Here is a 20098-nt window from a genome sequence, read left to right as displayed (position 1 = left end):
TACTGTATTTGACTCTGGCCACTGCGTTCCAGAAAAATCAATGGAAATTGAAACAAAGAGTCAGCTGCTAGAATGATGAGAGAAATGAGGAATCTGGCTTGAATACCTCAGCAAAATTAAGTCAAGAGCAGATATACATGCTTTCTGTAAGCTCACTGGGGGGAAAAAAAAACCCTACAAAATTATTTGAGCTAAAAGTCAGTATGGAAGCAAGAATAACAAAGACACCTTGGAAATTAGAAGAAGATTTCTAATTCTAATCATCTAATTGTACAGGTTCTAGAACAGGCTTGAAAAAAGCCAGGTTTTAATAGAAGTTAATATGTTTTCGAAAAATTTATGGCTGCCCAAAACAAAAGAATACTGAAAAAGCTGTCTTCAGTAGGTAGTTGATCAGAATCTACTTTCTCCCAGATCAGGTCCATAATCCTATAATATTCCAAAATATAATTTGGATTTTGGGAGATGGTTATAAACTGCTCAAAATATAAAAGTTATATTTATATAAATAAATAAAGTTAGGTTGTATCTATGCAGACTGGTCCAGATAAACACAGGCTCATACATCCTGCACTACAGACTTGCTGAAAATTTGGGTCTGTCTGCACCTGTCCATTTAAACATATAAAAATGCTTTCCTCTTTCTTATGGTTTTAGAGGCATATATGAATTACGTTACTAACTGCATTTTACTTAGCTTATACTACATTTTATTTGCCTGATAGCTGCTTACAGAAAAAAATGATATATTGTAAATATATGTAGGTGATTTGTTATATATCAGTCTAAACTCTTCACACTTATTGAGAATTATTTTTTCAAGTGTAGATGATGCTGAAATAAAGTTGAATACATTAAAAGGTTAGCAAATCTATAAATAAAATATCCATTTTGCAATGCTGTATCCTGAAAGTGAGGTTAAAAGACCAATATAATAAATCTTACAATATCTTAGAATTGCATTATAATGAACTGCATACTGTTCATTAGCCCAAGAAAAACAATACATTCTAATATCCAAAACTAAACAGTTTTACCACTTGTCTCGTGTCCTTTTTTTCTTTTCCACTGCTTTTTCCTTTATCTTTTATACTCCTATCAAAAAACAGAACATCATTTTTTATTGGTTAACTCAGAAGGAAACACTGTGTTTAGAAAAAAATAGTTGTTTCTTCCTGAAAAGGAAAAAAAGAGTTGAGACATTTCTACAAATACATTTATAGGCCTCTCTTTATGATATGAAATGATAATCAAGCAGCAAAGTGATTAATAAGCTAAGAATTACAAAAAATATAATGTAATGTCTATCACTGCATCAAAACTGAAGAAAAATTGAGGAGCAAAAACTACTAATCCCACACATCTACTAATTTTATTAATATCTGCAGCCAGCTGAAGACCAAGATTGGTTTGATATAATGTGCTCTAATGCTGTACATAATAGACTGACATTCAATCCGGGTTCTTCATTCATGGGTTATACTTATGAGGACAGTACTATCAGGCTCAGAGAGAGGGAGAAAACTAAAAGTCAGCTCTGCTCCCTAACAATCTATCTGATTTCTTAAGCAGAGAACAGGACTTCAAGAAAAGAACGTTCTGACTTCTTAAGCAAGAAAGTATTCATATATACTGCTGGAGGGACTGACAAACATAAAAAAAGGGAACAATAAAAGTAAAAATTTGGCTAGATCCTCACATACCAGACCAAAATAACTCAATTTTAGTGTTAACTTGAAGCTGAACCAAGGTTTGGGGACATTCCAGCAAGCCATATTGCCTTCCTTGCCATTCAGAAATAGCTAAATCCTTCTCTTTCCCATCTATGCACAAGCAATGGCTCCCCCACAATGCCCCACCAGCAACAGCTACTAAATACGACTTTCTGTAGTTGTCTCACTGACTGACACAGTTGAGTGCTGCTGCTAGAAAGTACCCCAACAGATGTATTCTGCAATATTCCATTTTTTTTCTTTATACAGGAAAAGACTTCCACAATGATACTGACTATGACTAAACTGATTTGTTTGATGCTTAAGGAACACTAGTTATACTTAGCAGACCTCACTATCTCTGTCAGCGTAATCTGAGGCTAGCCTGTTGTCCTCCTGTTTTGCTAGGAAGCTAAATGAGAACTCGGGAACAAGAATTCTGACTGACAATGTATCTAATGTTGTATTTCAGAACATTGCATAGGAATCTGATATGTCTGAAGAATTAAGGAATACAAAGATAATTAGAACACAAATAGAACTTCTCTAAGAGATTTTGTATATACTAATGAGAAAAGCTTGGAAACATCATCCTGAAATTTGACTCATCCTACTGAGCACGACCTGGACCTTTTCCACTTACGTACAACAGCAAAGTTGCTAGATACATACATACTTAACATTTTAGGTAGCAACCAGAGTAGCAGCTAAGTATGGGTATTCAAGTTCAAGTAAAAAAGGTAACAGTGTCCTACATAGTTCATCATGGGCCTTATAAGTGTCCACACAACTACATAGTGAATTTTCCGGTAGTAGAACACAAAACTTCTGCCCTGAACATGCCTCTGTCTCTCAAAGTGCCCAGATATCTCTATTCTGCAAGGACTGCAAAAAGTCTCTTACTATCTGGGGGGGGGCAAAAAAAAATGTAACTGGACTAAGAATACATACATTTTAAAGAAATCATCTGAGAAGCAAAACACTTTTATTTTTTTAAAATAGCTATAATAATGTACAAATGCCTATGGAGAAAGGATGCCCATCCTAGATACTACTGCAAAATGATTACTACTGGTTAAATATTACTGCTAAATGATTTGGTGCTGACTGAACCTTCTCTATTAACAGATGTGGTACAACATATGTTTACTTTAAATGTCTGAATGTACCTTGTATGCTGATGGCTTGTTTCCCTTTCTTGCTGTTGATCCCTCTCCTGTTTTTTGTATTCACTGCTCTGTAAAAGAAGTCACAATATTCATGTGTCAGAAATGCTGGGAGGAAATACATATAGAAACATATATTAGTAATACTGGTATTAAACAGTAAGAGGTTTCTAAGTTATTAATTTATTTCATTGATAAAAACTGATATTTTCTATAGGTCGCTGCCTGTAAGAGGAAGTTCTGTGTATGAACTAACATCAGAACAATCTCCTACCAAAACAGCTATGGTAAGCAAAGAAAGTAAACACCAGTAACAGATATGACACACGTAATATGAGCTTGTCCTGAAAATATTAAATACTTGGGACTGAAGCTTGGCTATGACCCTTTCTACACTGCATTTCTGAAAGGAAAGGAAGAGAAGGAATCTTGAATCTTTTCCTTTATTTAAGTAAATCCTTACAATGCTTAAGAACCAGAGTAAAATCTAGCTAATTTATAAGACACCATCACATTATTATACTAGTAACAACAGTGAGAAAATACTCTGCTCCCTCCCCTCCCCACCATAGCTATATATAACCATAACTATAAGGCATCTATACTTAGGTGTCTTCTTGTGAGTTAGGTATCTAAGCCCCCATTACAGGCAACATCAAAATTAGCTCCTATTAAAACGCAGCTTTCCTACAAAAACAGACAATACGTTTGTATGGACCTCTAGCTTAAACTCCACTTCAGAGTGTTAGTAAAAATTTCAATGTCATAGCAATAAAGAACTTAGTGAAAAAGATGTTTCTAACACATAGACAAGTTTCTAATTAAGATATCGGGGTGGAAGCAGCTCTGGGTTAGGATACTTAAATGCAGATGCAGCGTTTTAATCTACCATGTCAGTCTAAAATTTCAAATAATGTTGACTTACAATCCCAATATTTTGACTGTGTACCTTATTAATGTATGAACAAACATTAACAATTACAGTAAGTTATAAGGTATTGCTTTTAAGTCTTAGGAGAACTAACCCTAAGATCACAATTCTTTCTTTCACTTCCTTCACTTTTCACTCTTTCATTCGTTTCTGCTGGTTGTCTTTCTCTGTCTCCACAGGAAGATCCCTCTTTAGATCTCTTTGATTTACGTTTTTCTTCGTCTTCCTTTTCAAACAGTTTATGGCTTCCTTCTTTTGACAGACTCTCTTTTCCTGACCTAATAGAATGTTCTTTTTTTTCTCTTTGTCTCTTTTCTCTCTCTTTATCTGTCTCTTCATCTTTCTGTAATTTGTGTCCATGTTCACCTTCTTCAACTTTGTATACTAAATATTTGTCAGTGCTATTTTTGGTATCATTATCCTGGAACAAGAAAAAAAAAAAGTCAGAAAGTTCTCCAAGACTGTTTTATCTCAGAAATTCATCATTCTAATGGTCAAAAATGGATAGATTTGTTAGGTTCCTAAACTATCTGCCAGCATAGATCTTCCATCCCAATTTTTAATCACATATGATGGCCTAGCACGTGTATCACTTGAGATTATGATACATCTTCTGGGACACTGCATTCTTTACTACAAAAAATTCTTTGGCTTTGGTATTCTTCAAGCAAATTTAATTCTTTGTTTATTAGGCACTCTATCACAAAACAGGATGTATACTTACAAATATCTTTCTAATAAAGGCATAAATAACAGATGGAAAATTTTGACGAAGCTGTACAAAAATGAAGCAATCTGTTCGCTACCCAAATTTTATTTAAAAAAAAAAAAGAATAAAGTATCTGCTTGAAATAGAATGGTTCAAATATATCTTGTTGTCATATGTTTCGTACACTTGTACTTATACTTAGTCTAAGTATATCTTGGATTACTTGGGAACTCAAAACTGGTCAAATTTCTTCATTATTTTAACATCTTGTCTTTCTTTATGAAACATTTTATTCCTTTTCCTTCTTTTACCTTCCTTCCTGTATGTCTTCTTTCTTGCCCTTCACCTCTTGTTTTCTCTCCTTCTAGAAAATATATGTATAAATTAATAAACATTTTATATTACAATCAAACTCTGTACATAACTAACAAACAAGCAGAAAATAACACTTCAGTGACATGGACTTTCTATCATAAGAATTCTGTCTTGAATCTCGTTCAATAAAATATTTACAAATACTATACAGTTTATCATTTTTCTAGAGTCTGGATTTACTGAAAACTAATAATAAGATAATATAATATTCAGTTGAAATTCACTTTCCAAAACTGATTATTCCTGTTTCTTTCCTGAAGGATCTCTCTGCTCTCAGTTGCCTTGTGTAATGACAGGAATAGTGAGTGATACATGCTATTAACTTCCACAATCATCTTGCAACTTTGTTTGGGATTCAAACTGATCCCTCAGTAGAGAATGTCTGGGCAGGAAGATGCTTAATCACTCCTCAAGACAAATGTTAACAAAAACTGTGAATGTCACTGCCTCTTTAGGGGAAGAAAAACCAGCATCAAAAATTCATAAAAGCACTAAAATAAAACTAGATTACCATGAGATTCTCTAAAGATATATGTTTCAGCATGTACTCAAACTTGCTTGTCTATGCTCTCTGTATAGGTGGGATATGGCTTCAGAATATTTCTGTCTAAATAGTAAATGAATTATTTCAAAGTACAACATAAATGCAAAGCAACTCACCAAAATGATGCCTGCTTTCTCTTCTTCTGTGATGTTCTTTATCTCTTCCTTCAAATGATTTCAGATTATTTTGCACAGGTATCTGCTTCACCTCATGCCTTTTATGCTTTTTATCTTCTCTCTCATTCTGCTGGTCTTTATCTTTTCTTACACTGTACTTTTCCTTCTCCAAACTTGATTCTCGAACCCTGTCCTTGTAGCTCTCTCTGTCTCGTTCTCTGTGGTGTTCTTTTCCCCTTTCTCTCTCTCTCATCTTATCCCTGTCTCTTTCACTCGATTTAAATCTCTCTCTTTCTCTTGTTCTTTCTTTGCTCTTCCCTCTGTCTTTGTGTTCATATTTACGAGCATCTGTGTCATGAACATCCTTCTCCCTGTGCAGTTTCTTTTCTCGGTGCTTTTTGTCTTCATTTTGACTGTCTGACTGTGATGCCTGAAGTATAAAAAATATTCTATTATAATTCAGTAATCTATTTTGTGTAGTGTATTTATGTGAAGACATCCATTACTGGACTGTTAACTATGAATTTAATTTCCTAAACTGTATTAAAATGCTGACATATCTCTAGACTTCATTTGTATGTAAAATTACTAAAATTATGTTTGTGTTTATAGTAAAAAGAACTAATATGTGAGATTCATAAGCTGCATTTTCAATGTATTTGAAAAAAAAAAAGTACTGTGCAACTGTGCATTCTGTTTAGTGTCCTCCAGTTGCCTTTAGAAGAGATTAGCTTTTACTTGAAAAGAAAGTAGAATACAGCATATAAAAGTTGGGAAAGAAAATTTTGGCCTAGATCCATTCAGGCTGCTACTATTTTAATTTTATTTAAGTCATAAGAGATTGCATTTGAACCTTCCTGAAGCGAACAGCAAAATGCCCATTGATTTCACTGCATCCACAAGTTTGGCTATTTGTCTAATGCACAATAAACAGGACTTTCTTTTTTGATTATATCCATTCAGTAAAGTGAATTAAATTTTAGCCATCTGTTTCACAGAAATGAAAGTCCAACCACATCACTTCTGTTGAAACCAACACTTTTCAACCCTGATTTTATTGCTTTAGCCTACATGGAAGTGGAGTAGAGAAAATGTTATTGAAAGCCTAAAATCATGAAGTACTTATCCTGTAGCACCGCCAATAAAGCAATGGGGAGCTATAGAGAATAATTGATAAAAGCCTAGAAAACAGATGAACAAGTAGGATGTCTGCAATTTATCAAAGGAGTAATGAAGATCTGCACAAGACATAGAAAGGAAGATATACATATTGGAAAACAGCTTTTAAAAATATATAGCATAAAATGAATGTACGATGATGTTACTGGCTAGAACCTGCATGCAAATTTGGCAAACAGATAACATAATAAACCAGGTTAAAAGAGCTTGGCAAACACAATAGATGATGCTAACAAATACAGTAATACATCATATATGTATAGGAAACTGAGTAAGGATATAAAAAGGGGAGCTGTAACATGGATTTGGGTGGCCAGTAAATCAGACCCATGGTGTGCTGTGCAATCACCAATACAGTGGTATTTTTTCCATTAACCTGATTAAGAAATATGTATATTAATTTTATGCTGAGCTGCATAGCTGGACTAGATTGAGTGGACCAGTCTCCAGACACACTTGGATTAGACTGATTCTGGAACAGTCAGCTGTGGCAAAGAAGTTAACAGCTATATATTAAATCTGCATCTTTGAATACCAACAGTGCCAATCTTGGAAGTGTCTGGAGTACCACCAGTCAACCCACTCTGGCTAGCCTGTCAACAAATTCCATTGCTTTAAGATAACTTACTATCAAAATTAATAAAGATAAAATAAAATTACCCTAAGATGCTTCTTAAGTTCTTCTGATTTCCAAGTATCCTCTCTAGTTCTTCTCTAGAACAGAAAAGACAGAAAGCAACTGAATAATGAATTTGCAGTCAGAAATAAATCAGTTGACAAAGAGTTTTTATGAGGAAAGGACCAAGGCATACATGGTAAATACCACTGAATTTTGTTACGTAAACATTAATTTGATTTAGTCTTCATGTGTGTACTTACAGTATACCCGATCTAATTGGACCTGGAAGAGGCCAGAAGCTCAGACTTCTACTGGATCGTCCAGTTCTGTATACACATGGTAAACGGCTTTGAAGTCAGTGCCTGTGGCAGATGACAGCAGAGCCCTTCAAGGCAGACTCAAAACTATGTGGTCTCCCAATGACAGTCACTCAACAATACTACAGATGAAACAGGTATGGACACTCATGCCAAGCACAGAATCCCAGAGCCGTTTACTTTGGAAAGGACCTACCGATGTCACTCAGTTCGACCTCCTGCTCAGATCAGATCTAACTTCAAAGCAAATCCTGGCCATGGGCTTATTCAGATGGGCTTTTAATATCTCTAAGGTTGGAGATTCCACGGCCCATCTGGGCAACCTGTCCCAGGATTTGACCACTTTCACTGTAAAAATATTTTTCTTATACCCAGTCAGAATTTTCCTTGCTGCCGCTGAGGGTCACTGCTTCCTGTCCTTTCACTGCACATCTCTGAGAAGAATCTGGCTCCATCTTTTCTGTAGCCACTCATTAGATAGTTGAAGACAGCAGTCAGATTCCCTCTTAGTCATCTTTTCTCTAGGCTGAATGAACTCAGCTCCTTAGCCCATTTCCCGCATACATCACAAGCTCCAGCCCCCTAACCACCGCAGCAGCCTTTCTCTGGACACTCTCTTCACCCAGGACCCTACAACTGGACACAGTACTCCTAATGGGGCCTCACAAGTGCTGAGCAGAGAGGAACACTCACTGCCCTACACCTGCTAGCTACGGCCCTGATTCTGCACATACTCAGTATGTGGTTAGCACTTGATCACCTGAGGACCATGCTGCTGACTATGTTTGACTTGCTGCCACCAGGACCTCCAGATCCCTTTTCTGCAGAACCACTCACAGAGTAACACTCCTGGCACTGTTTTTCAATCAACTGTCACTTAATGTTACATAGTGGTTCAGACTACACATGTCAGTTGACTGCCATATGAAATATTGGTAAGTAAAACTGAAGTAAAAAGGTAGAAAGAGAATGAAAATAATCAGAGCATACATGGAAATTGTTTCACTAGACTTCTCTCTAGTTAAATAGGCAGTCAAAGAGGTTATATTCCTTCTACCCTCATCTGCCAAGGTTACTGCTCTTAACTGCTTGGCTGCTGCTAAAGAATTTAAACCAAAATCATTCATATTATCTGAGATCACTAAAGAAAATCTGGAATTCTAATCAATTGAATGCTTTCAACTACTTCATTGAAGGATGATGATGATATTCAAAGGGATATGACCAGGTCATACCTATTCTCAAATTTAGGCTTAGTTAAAAGTTACCAAAGATTAACAAAATCATTGCTAATGAATATTTGAATGATGAGCTACACTGGTGGGAAAAAATAAACATATGGTGCCCTTTTTGTTAATTCATAATACAGAAACAGCATCCGAAAGCATGTTTTAACTTTTTAATTATTCTTTACTGAAAAATTCTAGTCTTTTCAAGCTTAGGCTTTTATATAAGATCATAATGGACTAGTGGACTTCAGAGGAAGTTGATCGTAAGTACCAAGAAGCTAAATTCAGATTAAAAAAAAAAAGTGACCTTTAAGACTGAAGTTTTGTTTTCTTCTGATCTTTAAAAAAAGACAAAAAGGTACTAGTATTTATTATTGCAGAATCCTAGAGGAGAAACTAAAAGCAAGGATGGTAATTTTCCTGAGTGACGTTTTGTCTAGCTTTTTTAACAAAGTCTATCAAACCCACCTACAGACCATGCGTGGGAGCGTAAGCAGAAAGGAAGGATAACAAGCAGACAAGATAGAAAATTAGACAAATAGAAAAGAGAAACCTTTTATAGAGCTTAAAGAAACTTAATACCTTTGAAATCAGTCTCTCTGTCAGTAACTAAAAAAGTATTGTCATTTGTACACACAAAAAGACAACTTAAAATTATCTACTTAAAATTAAACTTAGAGATTACCTTCAGCTCAAGCAATTCCAAATTCATCAAACAATAAAGAATAAAAAATTATTTAAACTAAGCAATTATTACTGCTGTGCTACCAGGCTTTTCGAGAAAGCCAGATCACTGCTGTGCAGGAAGCTGCTGACTGAATATTTAAAATCAGAATTTTCTGAAGTGATTGATCACCTTTTGAAATCTGGAGGCTCTATTCAATTCAGTTTAGTTCAATTTTTTAGATAAAGAGAGCTTGTTATCATCTACTCCATAACTAAAAAGCAAGTGTGAGAGCTTGAGCTCTGCAAGTTCCAAACTCCTGAAGGACATGAAATCACTTCAGCTCACACAAAACTTGATTTGCTTAATACCTCAAATACATAATTATGTTTCGATAATTTTTTCCTTCATATGAGAACACAGAAGCACAAAACAGTGCCAGTATAACTAAAAAAAGTAATTAAAGGTTGGATTTTTGCATTTTTACTGAATTTCAATTTCCATCCAAAAGCAACCATAGCACAACAAATTAAAACACTAATCAGCATTTTTCTAAAACAATTAAAATATTAAGAATCTGAATAAATGTTAGGTAAAATACATCTATGTTTAAGCAATTTTTACAGCTTATCTTCCTAGCTTGCAAAAATAAACTCTTAGCATAAAGCCTACATTCATCTTCAAATTAATATACATTAACAATGACCAACAAATCAGAGTAAAAAGTACAGATATAAATAAACTTTCAATTGATTTATCAAAGTTGCTCACTTGTTTGCTAATTTAAAACTTCTTATATACCCATTTAAATCCAGATTATAGTTAGTTATTTAAACCACACTGGGGTTTAACTCAATCCATCCACCTGAGAGCACGGGAAGCTTGTCAGCTGATATAGGATGTCACTCCAAGAGAGCTATGACAATTTATAACATTTAAGAATCTGCCCTCTAAATTAAAGGAGGATAAGTATGTTGCCTTATGAAGTCAGCTGATGAGATGGCCTTGCTACTTTAGATAAGCTCTTTAAGAGGGACTTGGTGAGGTTTCTTTGTTGGTAAGATAGAAAGACTGGAGATTTTCAGAACTTCATTAAGCAAGGCCTTGCTAACCTCAGTTAACTATGGAGTTAGCCCTGCTTCAAGCAGCTTGGACTAGATGACCTCCAGAGGTCCCTTCCAACCTACTTGTATGATCATAAAGAAACAGAAAAAAAACAGTAAGGGGCATTTCTATAATCTTAAATCTATAGAAAGGTAATTTATTCTTTACATATAAATATATATCTTTCTTACGTCTAATTATGAGTTGACTATTTGAGAGTCCTTGTAGATAATGCAAGTGAAAGCTCTCATTTGCTATAATAGGAACAGCAAAAGCAGACTTTCTCTTACAATGTAATTGTGTATATTACTGCCTCTGGTTATTTAGCGGTCTCATAACACACCCTGACACTGAAATGATATCTGAGTAACAATTTTTAAAGCATGGTCTTTACTAACATAGTGTATCATGTACTTAGTCCAGCCACTATATTTTCTGTTCATAGATAAGATCACCTAGATATGATCACAAATGAATTAGATTAATTATGAAATTGAGATTCACAGCAGAGTAGTACTAAAATTTGTGGCAAAAAATTTGATACTTTTATTTTTCGTAATAGGTCACATGAAAACTGATGTTAACATGTTGATATATTTGGGTTTTTTTGTTTTACAGCACCATAAACTTTCTACAAACCAATACTTAGGCAAAAGCTGAAGGGATTCCTAAGTAAATAAAGTCAATAAATAATAGCCGTGGAAGGGGCCATTATTAAAGGCACTCATCTACAATATCAGCATGTTTGAGATGTGTTATGAATGCGCGAAATTAACACGTTTGAGTGTTATCACAAACCATCTCTTTTCGAGAACGCTCTGTGGCTGACAAGGCGCAGAGCAACCCCCCTACTCCAGGGCAAGGCAGACTTCCCCGCTATGGCGCTCGGGTGGGAGCTTCACCAGGGCGCTGATACCATGTTCCGGGCTCCCGCGTTGCGCCAGGGTAACGTCGCACAACCTAAACGCCCTCTCCAAGCCCGCGAGCGGCCCTGACAGCGCCGGAAAACCTGAGCTGCCGCAGCAGCGACGCGGGGACGCGCAGGGCCAGGCAAAGCGGCAGGGGGGGGCACAGCGGCCTGTTGAACGCGGACGGGGCCGGGCGCAGAGCAACGGCCGCTCACGGCACGAGGCGCCGCCGGCTGCGGGAGCACCCGGCACCACGGCGACCCCCAGGGGGGGAATGACGGTCCCTCCCCTCGCGTGACGACCGAAGTAGCGGGGCCTGCGCCGAGCCGAGCCGAGCCGGGCCGGGCCGGGCCGGGCCGGGCCGCCAGGCTCGCCCCGCTCCCCGCCGGCTCCTCCCTCACCTTATGGGTCTCCATGGCGGAGGCGGGCGGGGCGCTACGCGCGGGCCCCCCCGGGCGCCATGTCCTCTCGCCGCCGCCCGGCGGCTGCCCCGGAGCGCGGAGCGAAGGAGGGCGGCCGCGTCCGAACTGCCTAGCAACAGGCGGCCAGGGCAGGCAGCCGCCCGGCCGAGCGATCGAGCGGCTCCGGCCCCGCCCCGGAAAGGAGGGGACCCGCCGCCGCAAAGGCTCCTGGGAGGGGCCGCTCCCGGCGCTGCGGGGTGACCTGGGTGGGTGCGGGCTGGCTTGATCCGGCTGGGTCCGGTCTGCTCCGCTCCGCCCGGCTCTGCGGCGGTGAGGAGCAGTAGCAGCAGCGGCAGAGTCTCATCCTGCTTCGCCCTCCTGCGCCGCTGCGGGAGGGCTTCCCGCCTCCTTTCGGTGCCGAGGGGAGTTTCTCCAGGAGGTGGTGGGGCCTGGGGAGGGCCTGCGAGCCGGGGGCCCGGGCCCTCACCCAGATGCCCTTTTAGCGCACCCTTATTCTCCGGTTTCCTACTGACTTTGTGCAGGCTAAATATGCCGTGGAGCCATTCCTAGTAACTGCCGATTCCCTTCTAGTAAGCCAACAGTCATGCAGGATTACTATGGGGAAAAAAATAAGAGTAACGGGCCATCGATTGACTTGATCTGTTCTTGCTCATCTGCCTTGTACCCAGGTAGAAATAAAAATACTAATAATATTCCCACAGTAACAAATATCAGAGCTATTTCCACGACAAAGAGCAAATGGCAGCTTCCCAGGCACACGTGGGGCAAACTTGAAGTGAATGGTGATATCCTGCGGGAAAGGTGTGTGCTGTTTACACAGCGAATACTGAAAACTTACTAACGTGCTGTGCAATTTAAAAAGAGTGGGTGAAAACTCCTCTAGGCACTTTAGGTTTGTTGCCTATTTTTTCCTGTGTATCAGTAAAAATAAGTTAATATTTGGCTGTATAACAGGGGGAACTGAATTTACTGCTAATATTCAGTAGTAATGTTTGTAGAAAACTGACCAATCGGGTAAAAAACGTAATGGAGAAGTCATTTCTGCATTTCAGAAACAATCTTGCCGCAGTTAGTTGAACAGCAGTTGCATTACAACATAAAATAGTGTAAAAGTTGTCACACTGTCCAAAATATGAAGTATTTTCTTTTATGTATTGGAAAAGCAAATGGAAATTACAAAAGCAATTCAGGAGGAAAAAAAACCTTTTTTTTAAAGAAACATTAACCGTAAGTTATCTTTAAGGGCTAAATTACATCCACTAAATATGAACATCTATGGATACTAAACTATTTATAAACATTCTTGTAAATAATTTAGCCGTCCTTGGCAGAGCAATAATAATCCATGAGTGTTTTATCTTCCCTGAACAAACAAAAATGCACTTACAAGCCATCTTGGATTAACTCAGAGTGCTTTCTAGCCAAGATAGTGACAATGTTACAGATGCATGGAACTAGACATCTGCTTAGTAAAAGATACTCAACAGAAGTGCTGTCTTCCATATGAAGGCTGAAGGACAAAGACTACCTTCAAATATTCTAACTGAAATGCATTTATTTTTAATAACAGTATAGCAAATGCATATAACAGACTAGCAAGTGTGACAGCAATACTCAAGATTGGACAGAACAAAACTAATTTTTGCATATTCTGGTTCTACCATCTATCTCTTTAGAATATACATGTGTATTTGTTGCACATGCAGTAAATTTCAGTTTTGGCTACCAATAGCTTTTTATTCCCCTTAGCAGAGTCCATAGCAACTTTATGGCAAGAGGAAAACTACAGATGTGGGAAGGCACCACTAGCGGGTTGGAAAAAAGTCTTCAAGGCTTAAAGCCAATGATCAAACTGAAGTTTAACTGCTGAATGAGAACAGAAGTTGGAAGATTACACCTCTACAATAACAGAACTAAACTTTATGGCTCTTTAAATGTTTTTGCCGTGTACTAAACTACAATTTTCCATCCACATAATGGAAAGAATGAATACATCAGTATTTTTACTTTTTTTTAAAAAAATTGGTTTTACATCCATGTGAATACAGGCAATAAAATGACAGATATCTATTGTATCAGTAGGTGGCATAAAAGAATGCCCTAGCTTTTCTTAGAAAGAAAAGGATGTAAACAAGGCTACCGGTAGCACTGGAAATTTTGATAAGATTTTAGTTTCTACATTGGCTTCGTACACATATCTTATTCTTCCTCCACGCTTATCTTTCCTGAAAAACAAGAATATAAAATAACTTTCTATTTACATTCTGCAGTAATGGGCTATTTTCTGTCTTTGGATGGTGTCCTAATGTGACAAAAAATACAGATTTTCCTCTGTCGCTTATGGAATGATACACCACAGAATTGCGCCAGTAAATTATGGGAAATACAAACCTTACTCAGGACAACATGGTGACCCCATCCCGTGCTAAAAATGATGATTCTTTTATTACAGAGAAAATGAAAATCATGATTTTTTTTGTATAAAGGAAGAGAATTGTTAGGGGTCTAGGCTTTGTAAGTATCTTTTTCCCTGCTTTTTTTTTTAACAAATTTCTGCTGAAATCTTATCAAGATGAGAAGAAAAATACTGTTATCAAAGGACATGCATAAATGATCTGTGGCAAAGTGTTTAAAATGCTTACGGTAATCAGACTTCCAGGTTCATACATAGAAACAGCAAAAATGAGGGTCTCTGAAAAGGACTATATTAAAATACATACTTTTTCATACTTTTTTAGGCCAATAACAAGTATTCCGTGTGCCTCTAATTTTGAACAGTAACTTGCAAGAATCCCGTTAGGAAAAAAGTCCAAACAGAATATGATCAAGGTGAAAATTTATTAAGAAACAAATTCTAATGGACAGTATTTCTGTATTGAGAAGCAACAAGTAGTTGAGCATGTCACTCATAAGGGAACAGTGAAACTGAAGCCAGTTTGGGTAATACCAGGGATCAGACATGGTTTTGTTCCAAACAACAGTAGCTCTGCATAGAGTCCTCAGACTCATAATTGTCCTATATATTAGATAATTTGAAGCAGGCAGAGAAGTATTTCTGTTTAAGAAAGTTGGTTGAGACATTTGGATAGAGTCAAACACATCATGAGAATTTACTAGGATGAGACTGCACATAAATTATGTTCCCATTCATTGTGCCAAATTTTTAGAAAACTTCCATCTGAATAAACATTCTGATGTTTCTATGCAGTAGTTAAAGGTTTCTGTTTAGTTAAAAAACTAGAGAGAAGCCGCAGACTGAGATAATTCTGTTGGGTAATATGAGGTATAATATCAAATACTGTTCTTCAGGAAGATTAACTGTTACTGAGAACAGTCAAGAAGCAGCAATTAAATAAAAACTGCTTCCAAAACATGTTTTCTTGTGTGGAATCCATAGAAGTCAGGCAAGCCTATTATTTTTTTAACTATATAAAGTGAATTTTACCAATTTTTCTCATCCTCAATTCAAAAAAAGGATGTATAAATAAGATCTTCGGGGAATTTATTATGAATGATAGTGTTGGTTCTTACCAAAAGGCATCATGGCAGACCACTGTGATACAAAGAGAAATATAGTAAGTACTTTCACTCCAATGGAAACTATTAAATTTGAAAAAGCAGAAAGGAATCCTATAAAAAAAAGGGAACAAACACACATGACTAGGACTAGGTATAAAGGAACTGCAAGCAAATGTGGTTTAAATGAAAAAGATTGTCACAGAAAAGAATTTCAAAATTTCCAAGTACAAGAAAAGAAAAAGATCCTATTACTTCATGCTTCAACTTTTGTATAAAGTATCAGTGAAAATTCCCAGAACGCAACAGGCCTACCTAGTAAGGTATGAAAATAACAGAATATATGATATCCAAATAAGATAAATATCATCAGCTTTGTAGGTAATAAACTTCACTGAAGGATACTTAAGGGAAAGCTAGAGTAACCTCTGTGCTATGAGTATCTTCAAGAGTTCTGGAAGCACTAAAGACTGCAATCTTAGGCATTAAAAAATAGAAGGATCAGGAAATAAGTGAATTAGTTTAACAAATCCAAGAATCTGAAGCAAATTATTAAACAATTCGTCAGCACCAACAAGATAAGAATGATGCTACAAAAACAACTTGCATTTATCATGAATATTGTATCAAATGCTCTAATAGAGTAACTGACCCTAACTTACCCCCCAGCAGCAGAGTTTATGTCTTGGTTTTAACAAGCCTCTTTTGTCCCTGTAATGAATGGCATGCTAATTTCATTCCTCCCCATTCAGTTTCTTCATCAAAGTATTGCATGGGACCAAGTCAGTTATCTGCAGAAGTTCTAAGAAGTCAGCACTAATCTCTTTACCAGAGCTCTCTAATGAAGTTGGAGAAAAATGTTATCAAATTGTTATGAGATCCTTCTTCTGTTTGCCTATTTGATTGGCACTGTATCACCCTCCTGTAATTTTGATTAACCAAACTCCTGTAACAACTAATTAATTATTCTGCCCAGGATCAATGCTAGGCTGTCAGGCCTACAATTATGTGTTAGTCATGTTAAATGCTAGCACAAGATTCACTTTTTTCTAACGTGCTTCTCCAGTGCTGGGTGGAGTGCTGTGCATGGTATTTCTCTTCTAGTACTATATTCAGCTCGTCTGCAGAATATAGACCTAGACACGAAGGACGGTAGAAGAAGATGCAGCATATGGTAAAGTGTTAGTTGGCAAACGTCATGTTAGTTCCATAACTTTTTTTTCTTCTGTTTTGAATTTTCACTTTGATTTGTGGTACAGTTATATTCTGCTTCTAATAATGAAGCTAGACAGGGAAGTAAAAAGGGGCAATGGAATTCAAGATTTAGAACTAAGATCCTGAAACAAGCAGAGGGAGATAATATGGACGTTTGTGGTAGGTGCTTCTGAGCCTCAGGAGTGGGGAGTTCCTGCCCTAGAAAGTCTGTATAAGTAAAACAATTATTTCGAAGAGGAATATAATAAAGCCAAAAGAATAAATATATTTAATATAGTTTGGTATTATTTGTATCCAAATGGATAGAGTCACAGAGTTATACTTTTATCTTGATCGAGACTACTCTGGTGTTTCTAGCAAAGTCCTTTTGACTGTATGGCTGCTACATAGATCCACAGGTAGCTCAATAACCCCAGGTTAAGGCAACAAGCTTTTACAGGCTCTTGGGTGGCCTTTCGGGCCTCCCATTGTTACAGTCTGTGCTGTGAATTCTGTAGAAGCAGAGGTCCAAAGAAGTTCAGAGTCACTTTCAAAGCTTGGAATCCTCTATAGTTGTAAATAGTTGATTTTGTTACTCCTTTTTATGCCATTTTGGTCTTTTTGAATTTTCCTCCTGACAGTAACTTAATTATACAGATGAAGGACACACACCAATCACTCAAAGAGAGGGAGGAGAAAAGAGCAGCATGAGTCTGCGGCCAGAAATTCTTTTTGCTTAAAGAGTAGTGCATGGGGTTTGGTTTCAGGCAGAGAGGGAAGTGGAAAGGTGATACAACAGACCACCACACTCAGCCTTTGAGAACTGGCTTCTTTTTCCAAATCTGCTGTGTGGCAGCAGGCAAACAAGTTTTTCTACTGTGCTATTTTCTTTCTGACTTTCAATTTCTCTGGATTATTGAGATGAGGTTTCTTTCATTTCCAAAGGAAATGAAGGGTATGAAGCTTCCTATTTGCCCATTTATAAGTCTTTTCATAACTTTTCTGCCTGTTGACTATATTTGTTCCCCCCTCTTCCCTACCTGCAAATGCTACTCTCATAAACTCCTACAAATTTTGTGAAAATTAGCAACTGAAGAGAGGAGAAAGTGCCCCAACTCACTCCCACTCAGTGAAGAGCTGCAGGCTGGTCATTTACAAAGCCAAAAGAAAAAAAAAATGGTAACTTTAATCAGCAGACGTGTGCCAGCAGACTGATTATCACACAGCTGACTGGCAACAGCTGTCCCTTCCCAAACTAGTACTTGCGTTAAAGTTATTACAGAGATAAGAGAATCTTAGGAGGGAAGATGTGGGAAGCAGATGTTGTAATACAGGGGTACAGGGGAGAAACCAATATGAAATCAGGCTTTCTTAGTTTCACAGCTCAGGGCTTGTGTAACCTCAGGAGCTGGAGTTCACTCCTGTTTGTGCTTGGAGTGTGTGTGATGGAGCCCTGGGCCTCGGGTGCCACCCCAGGTACTCGTCCACACTAACGACATGGCAGGGGAGTCAGCTCCATCCGAGGATGCATGGGGGCAGTTTCGGGAACACCTGCTGTAGCTAAGAAGCGCGGTGACCGGCCTCTGGTTCCTCTGAAACCATTTATCAGCCGGTGCTTTAAGATCCCTCAGCAGCGAGCAAAGGGGAAACACGAAGCTCATCACCTAAGGGTGTAACAGGTGGCAACGCTTCGAGCACTAGCGTGACTGAAGAGGGGGGAGGTGGCACACGCCAGCACGGCCGCGATGCCTCGGAAAGCCGCTTCTGCCCCCTGCCTCCCTCCGGCAGCCCCTGTCCTTCCTGCACCCGCCCGCGTCGCGCTCCCGCCCGCGGCCGTTGGCGGGTGGCGGTTGGGCCGCTGTCCCTGAGAGAGGTTGGGGGGGAGGGGCGGCGTGTGAGGGCGCTGGGCGGGCGGCCGCGGCCCGGACCCCCCGGTGCAGGGGGAGGGGAAGCGGGCGAGCGGCTGCCCCTCGGCCGGAGGGCGCGCTCGCCCCCGCGGGGGCTGGAGGCGCTCGTGGGCGGGCGCCGAGGGCAGGCGGCGGCGCCGTGGGCGCGGGGCGGCGTCCCCTACCGGCGGCGCGGCCCCCTCCTGCGGCGGCGGCGGCGGCTGGGGCCGGGCCGCCCCGCACCCGGAAGCGGGCGGCGGCTGGTGTCGGTGCGCGGCGAGCGGGGCCGGGCGCAGGATGCGAGGCGCCGCTGCCGCCCTGCCCCCCTGCCCGCTCGCAGCCAGCGCCCGAGGAGGAGGAGGAGGAGCAGCCGCGGGCGGAGCGGCGGCAGTTGCAGCAGCCGCCGCCGCTGCGAGAGCATGAGCGGCTCCGCGGCCAAGCAGCCCCCCGGCGCGGGGTCCGCCGCGGATCCCGCCGCCGCCGCGGAGAAGGCGGCCGGCGAGCCGGCGCCGGAGCCGCCGCCGCTGCTGAGCGTGGACGTGACCGGCTTGGTGTCGCAGTTCGCCAGGAGCTTCGTGCTGATCTTCCCCGTGTATGTGCTGGGCTACCTGGGACTGAGCTTCAGCTGGGTGCTCATCGCCCTGTGCGGGCTCTTCTGGATCCGCCGGCACCGCGGCGGCAAGACCTCCCGCCTGGGCCGGGCGCTCGCCTTCCTGGAGGACGAGGAGGAGGCGGTGCGGCTCAGCGTCTCCTCCGCAGAGCTGCCTGCGTGGGTGAGTGGCCGACGCCGCGGGCGCTTCCGAGGGAGCGCAGCCGCGGGCGGGCCGGGCCGGGCCTGCCGCCTCCGCGGGACCCGCTCGGCCCCTGCCCCGGGGGGCGGGGCGCTGCAGGCCGGAGCCCCGGCGGCGGCCTGGCGGCGGGGAGGGGGGCGACCGGGGAGGTGCCGCCTCCCGCGCCCCCGGGCTGCTCGTCCCGCTTGGCCGGGGGCGGCGGGACCAGCCCGGCCCGGCCAGGGCGCCTCTACCCGCTCCGTTAACACCCGCGGCGGCTGCGGCAGCCGCTCTGCCGGGCGCTGCCCGCCGCTGCCGCGGAGCCTCCTGAGCCTGGCACGGCCGGGGCTCCCTGGGGGAGATAAACTTTACCTCGGGGTGGCTTTGTCTTGTTTTGTTTTATTATTTCCCCTTAAATGTCAGTGACGCACATGTCCTGCACCTTTACTGAGGGCTCTACAGCGTGCAGGTCTCGCTAGTTAGGCAAAAACAGCTTCTTAAAAAGTTGAGATCAGCGTCGAACAAAATCCGTATCCTGACGGTTTGGCACTCTTAAACGACGCGTTTTCTAATAGGGAGCGATAGAGGAATGAGTTGCTGTTTTTGGCCGGTCTCAGGGTTGTGGTTTGAGGACGAAGGTAAACGGGCTTAGGTGGCCTTGTGCGTTGCTGTGGTTGGCTTCAAAAGGCTTTTTTGGAAAGTGGAAAGCTCGCTGGAAAGTTTCAGTATTTCTGAAA

At 40.7% G+C, this 20098-nt stretch overlaps 2 protein-coding genes and 1 long non-coding RNA gene across 9 annotated transcripts in view; 2 read left to right on the top strand and 1 right to left on the bottom strand.

Moving 5' to 3' along the window:
- DYNC2I1 (dynein 2 intermediate chain 1) overlaps positions 1-12180 on the bottom strand; it is a 32042-nt gene extending 19862 nt beyond the window's left edge. For 3 of the 6 annotated variants that reach the window (XM_026103279.2, XM_026103295.2, XM_026103306.2), the window contains exons 1-7: positions 11975-12179; positions 7393-7446; positions 5554-5983; positions 4830-4882; positions 3904-4230; positions 2882-2949; positions 1038-1095 (exon numbers count right to left, since the gene is read on the bottom strand). In XM_026103279.2, coding sequence (XP_025959064.1) covers positions 1038-1095; positions 2882-2949; positions 3904-4230; positions 4830-4882; positions 5554-5983; positions 7393-7446; positions 11975-11989 — 1005 coding nt within the window. In that variant the 5' untranslated portion in view covers positions 11990-12179. The other 3 variants (XM_064505753.1, XM_026103286.2, XM_064505754.1) reach the window with 3 other exon arrangements.
- LOC135327424 (uncharacterized) lies at positions 12181-16993 on the top strand. Its single transcript, XR_010387538.1, has 2 exons — positions 12181-12796; positions 13745-16993. It is a non-coding gene; the product is annotated as an uncharacterized LOC135327424 (long non-coding RNA).
- Positions 16994-18655: 1662 nt separating this feature from the next.
- ESYT2 (extended synaptotagmin 2) overlaps positions 18656-20098 on the top strand; it is a 95446-nt gene continuing 94003 nt past the window's right edge. The window contains exon 1 of one of the 2 annotated variants that reach the window (XM_064505755.1): positions 18656-19364. In XM_064505755.1, coding sequence (XP_064361825.1) covers positions 19011-19364 — 354 coding nt within the window. In that variant the 5' untranslated portion in view covers positions 18656-19010. The remainder of the gene's footprint in view (positions 19365-20098) is intronic. The other variant, XM_064505756.1, reaches the window with a different exon arrangement.

The sequence above is a fragment of the Dromaius novaehollandiae genome, chromosome 2 (genome assembly GCF_036370855.1).
Source record: "Dromaius novaehollandiae isolate bDroNov1 chromosome 2, bDroNov1.hap1, whole genome shotgun sequence".
Taxonomy (NCBI): Eukaryota; Metazoa; Chordata; class Aves; order Casuariiformes; family Dromaiidae; genus Dromaius; species Dromaius novaehollandiae.
Note: the sequence above shows the minus strand (reverse complement) of the source record. Positions and strands in the feature narration are given on the sequence as shown.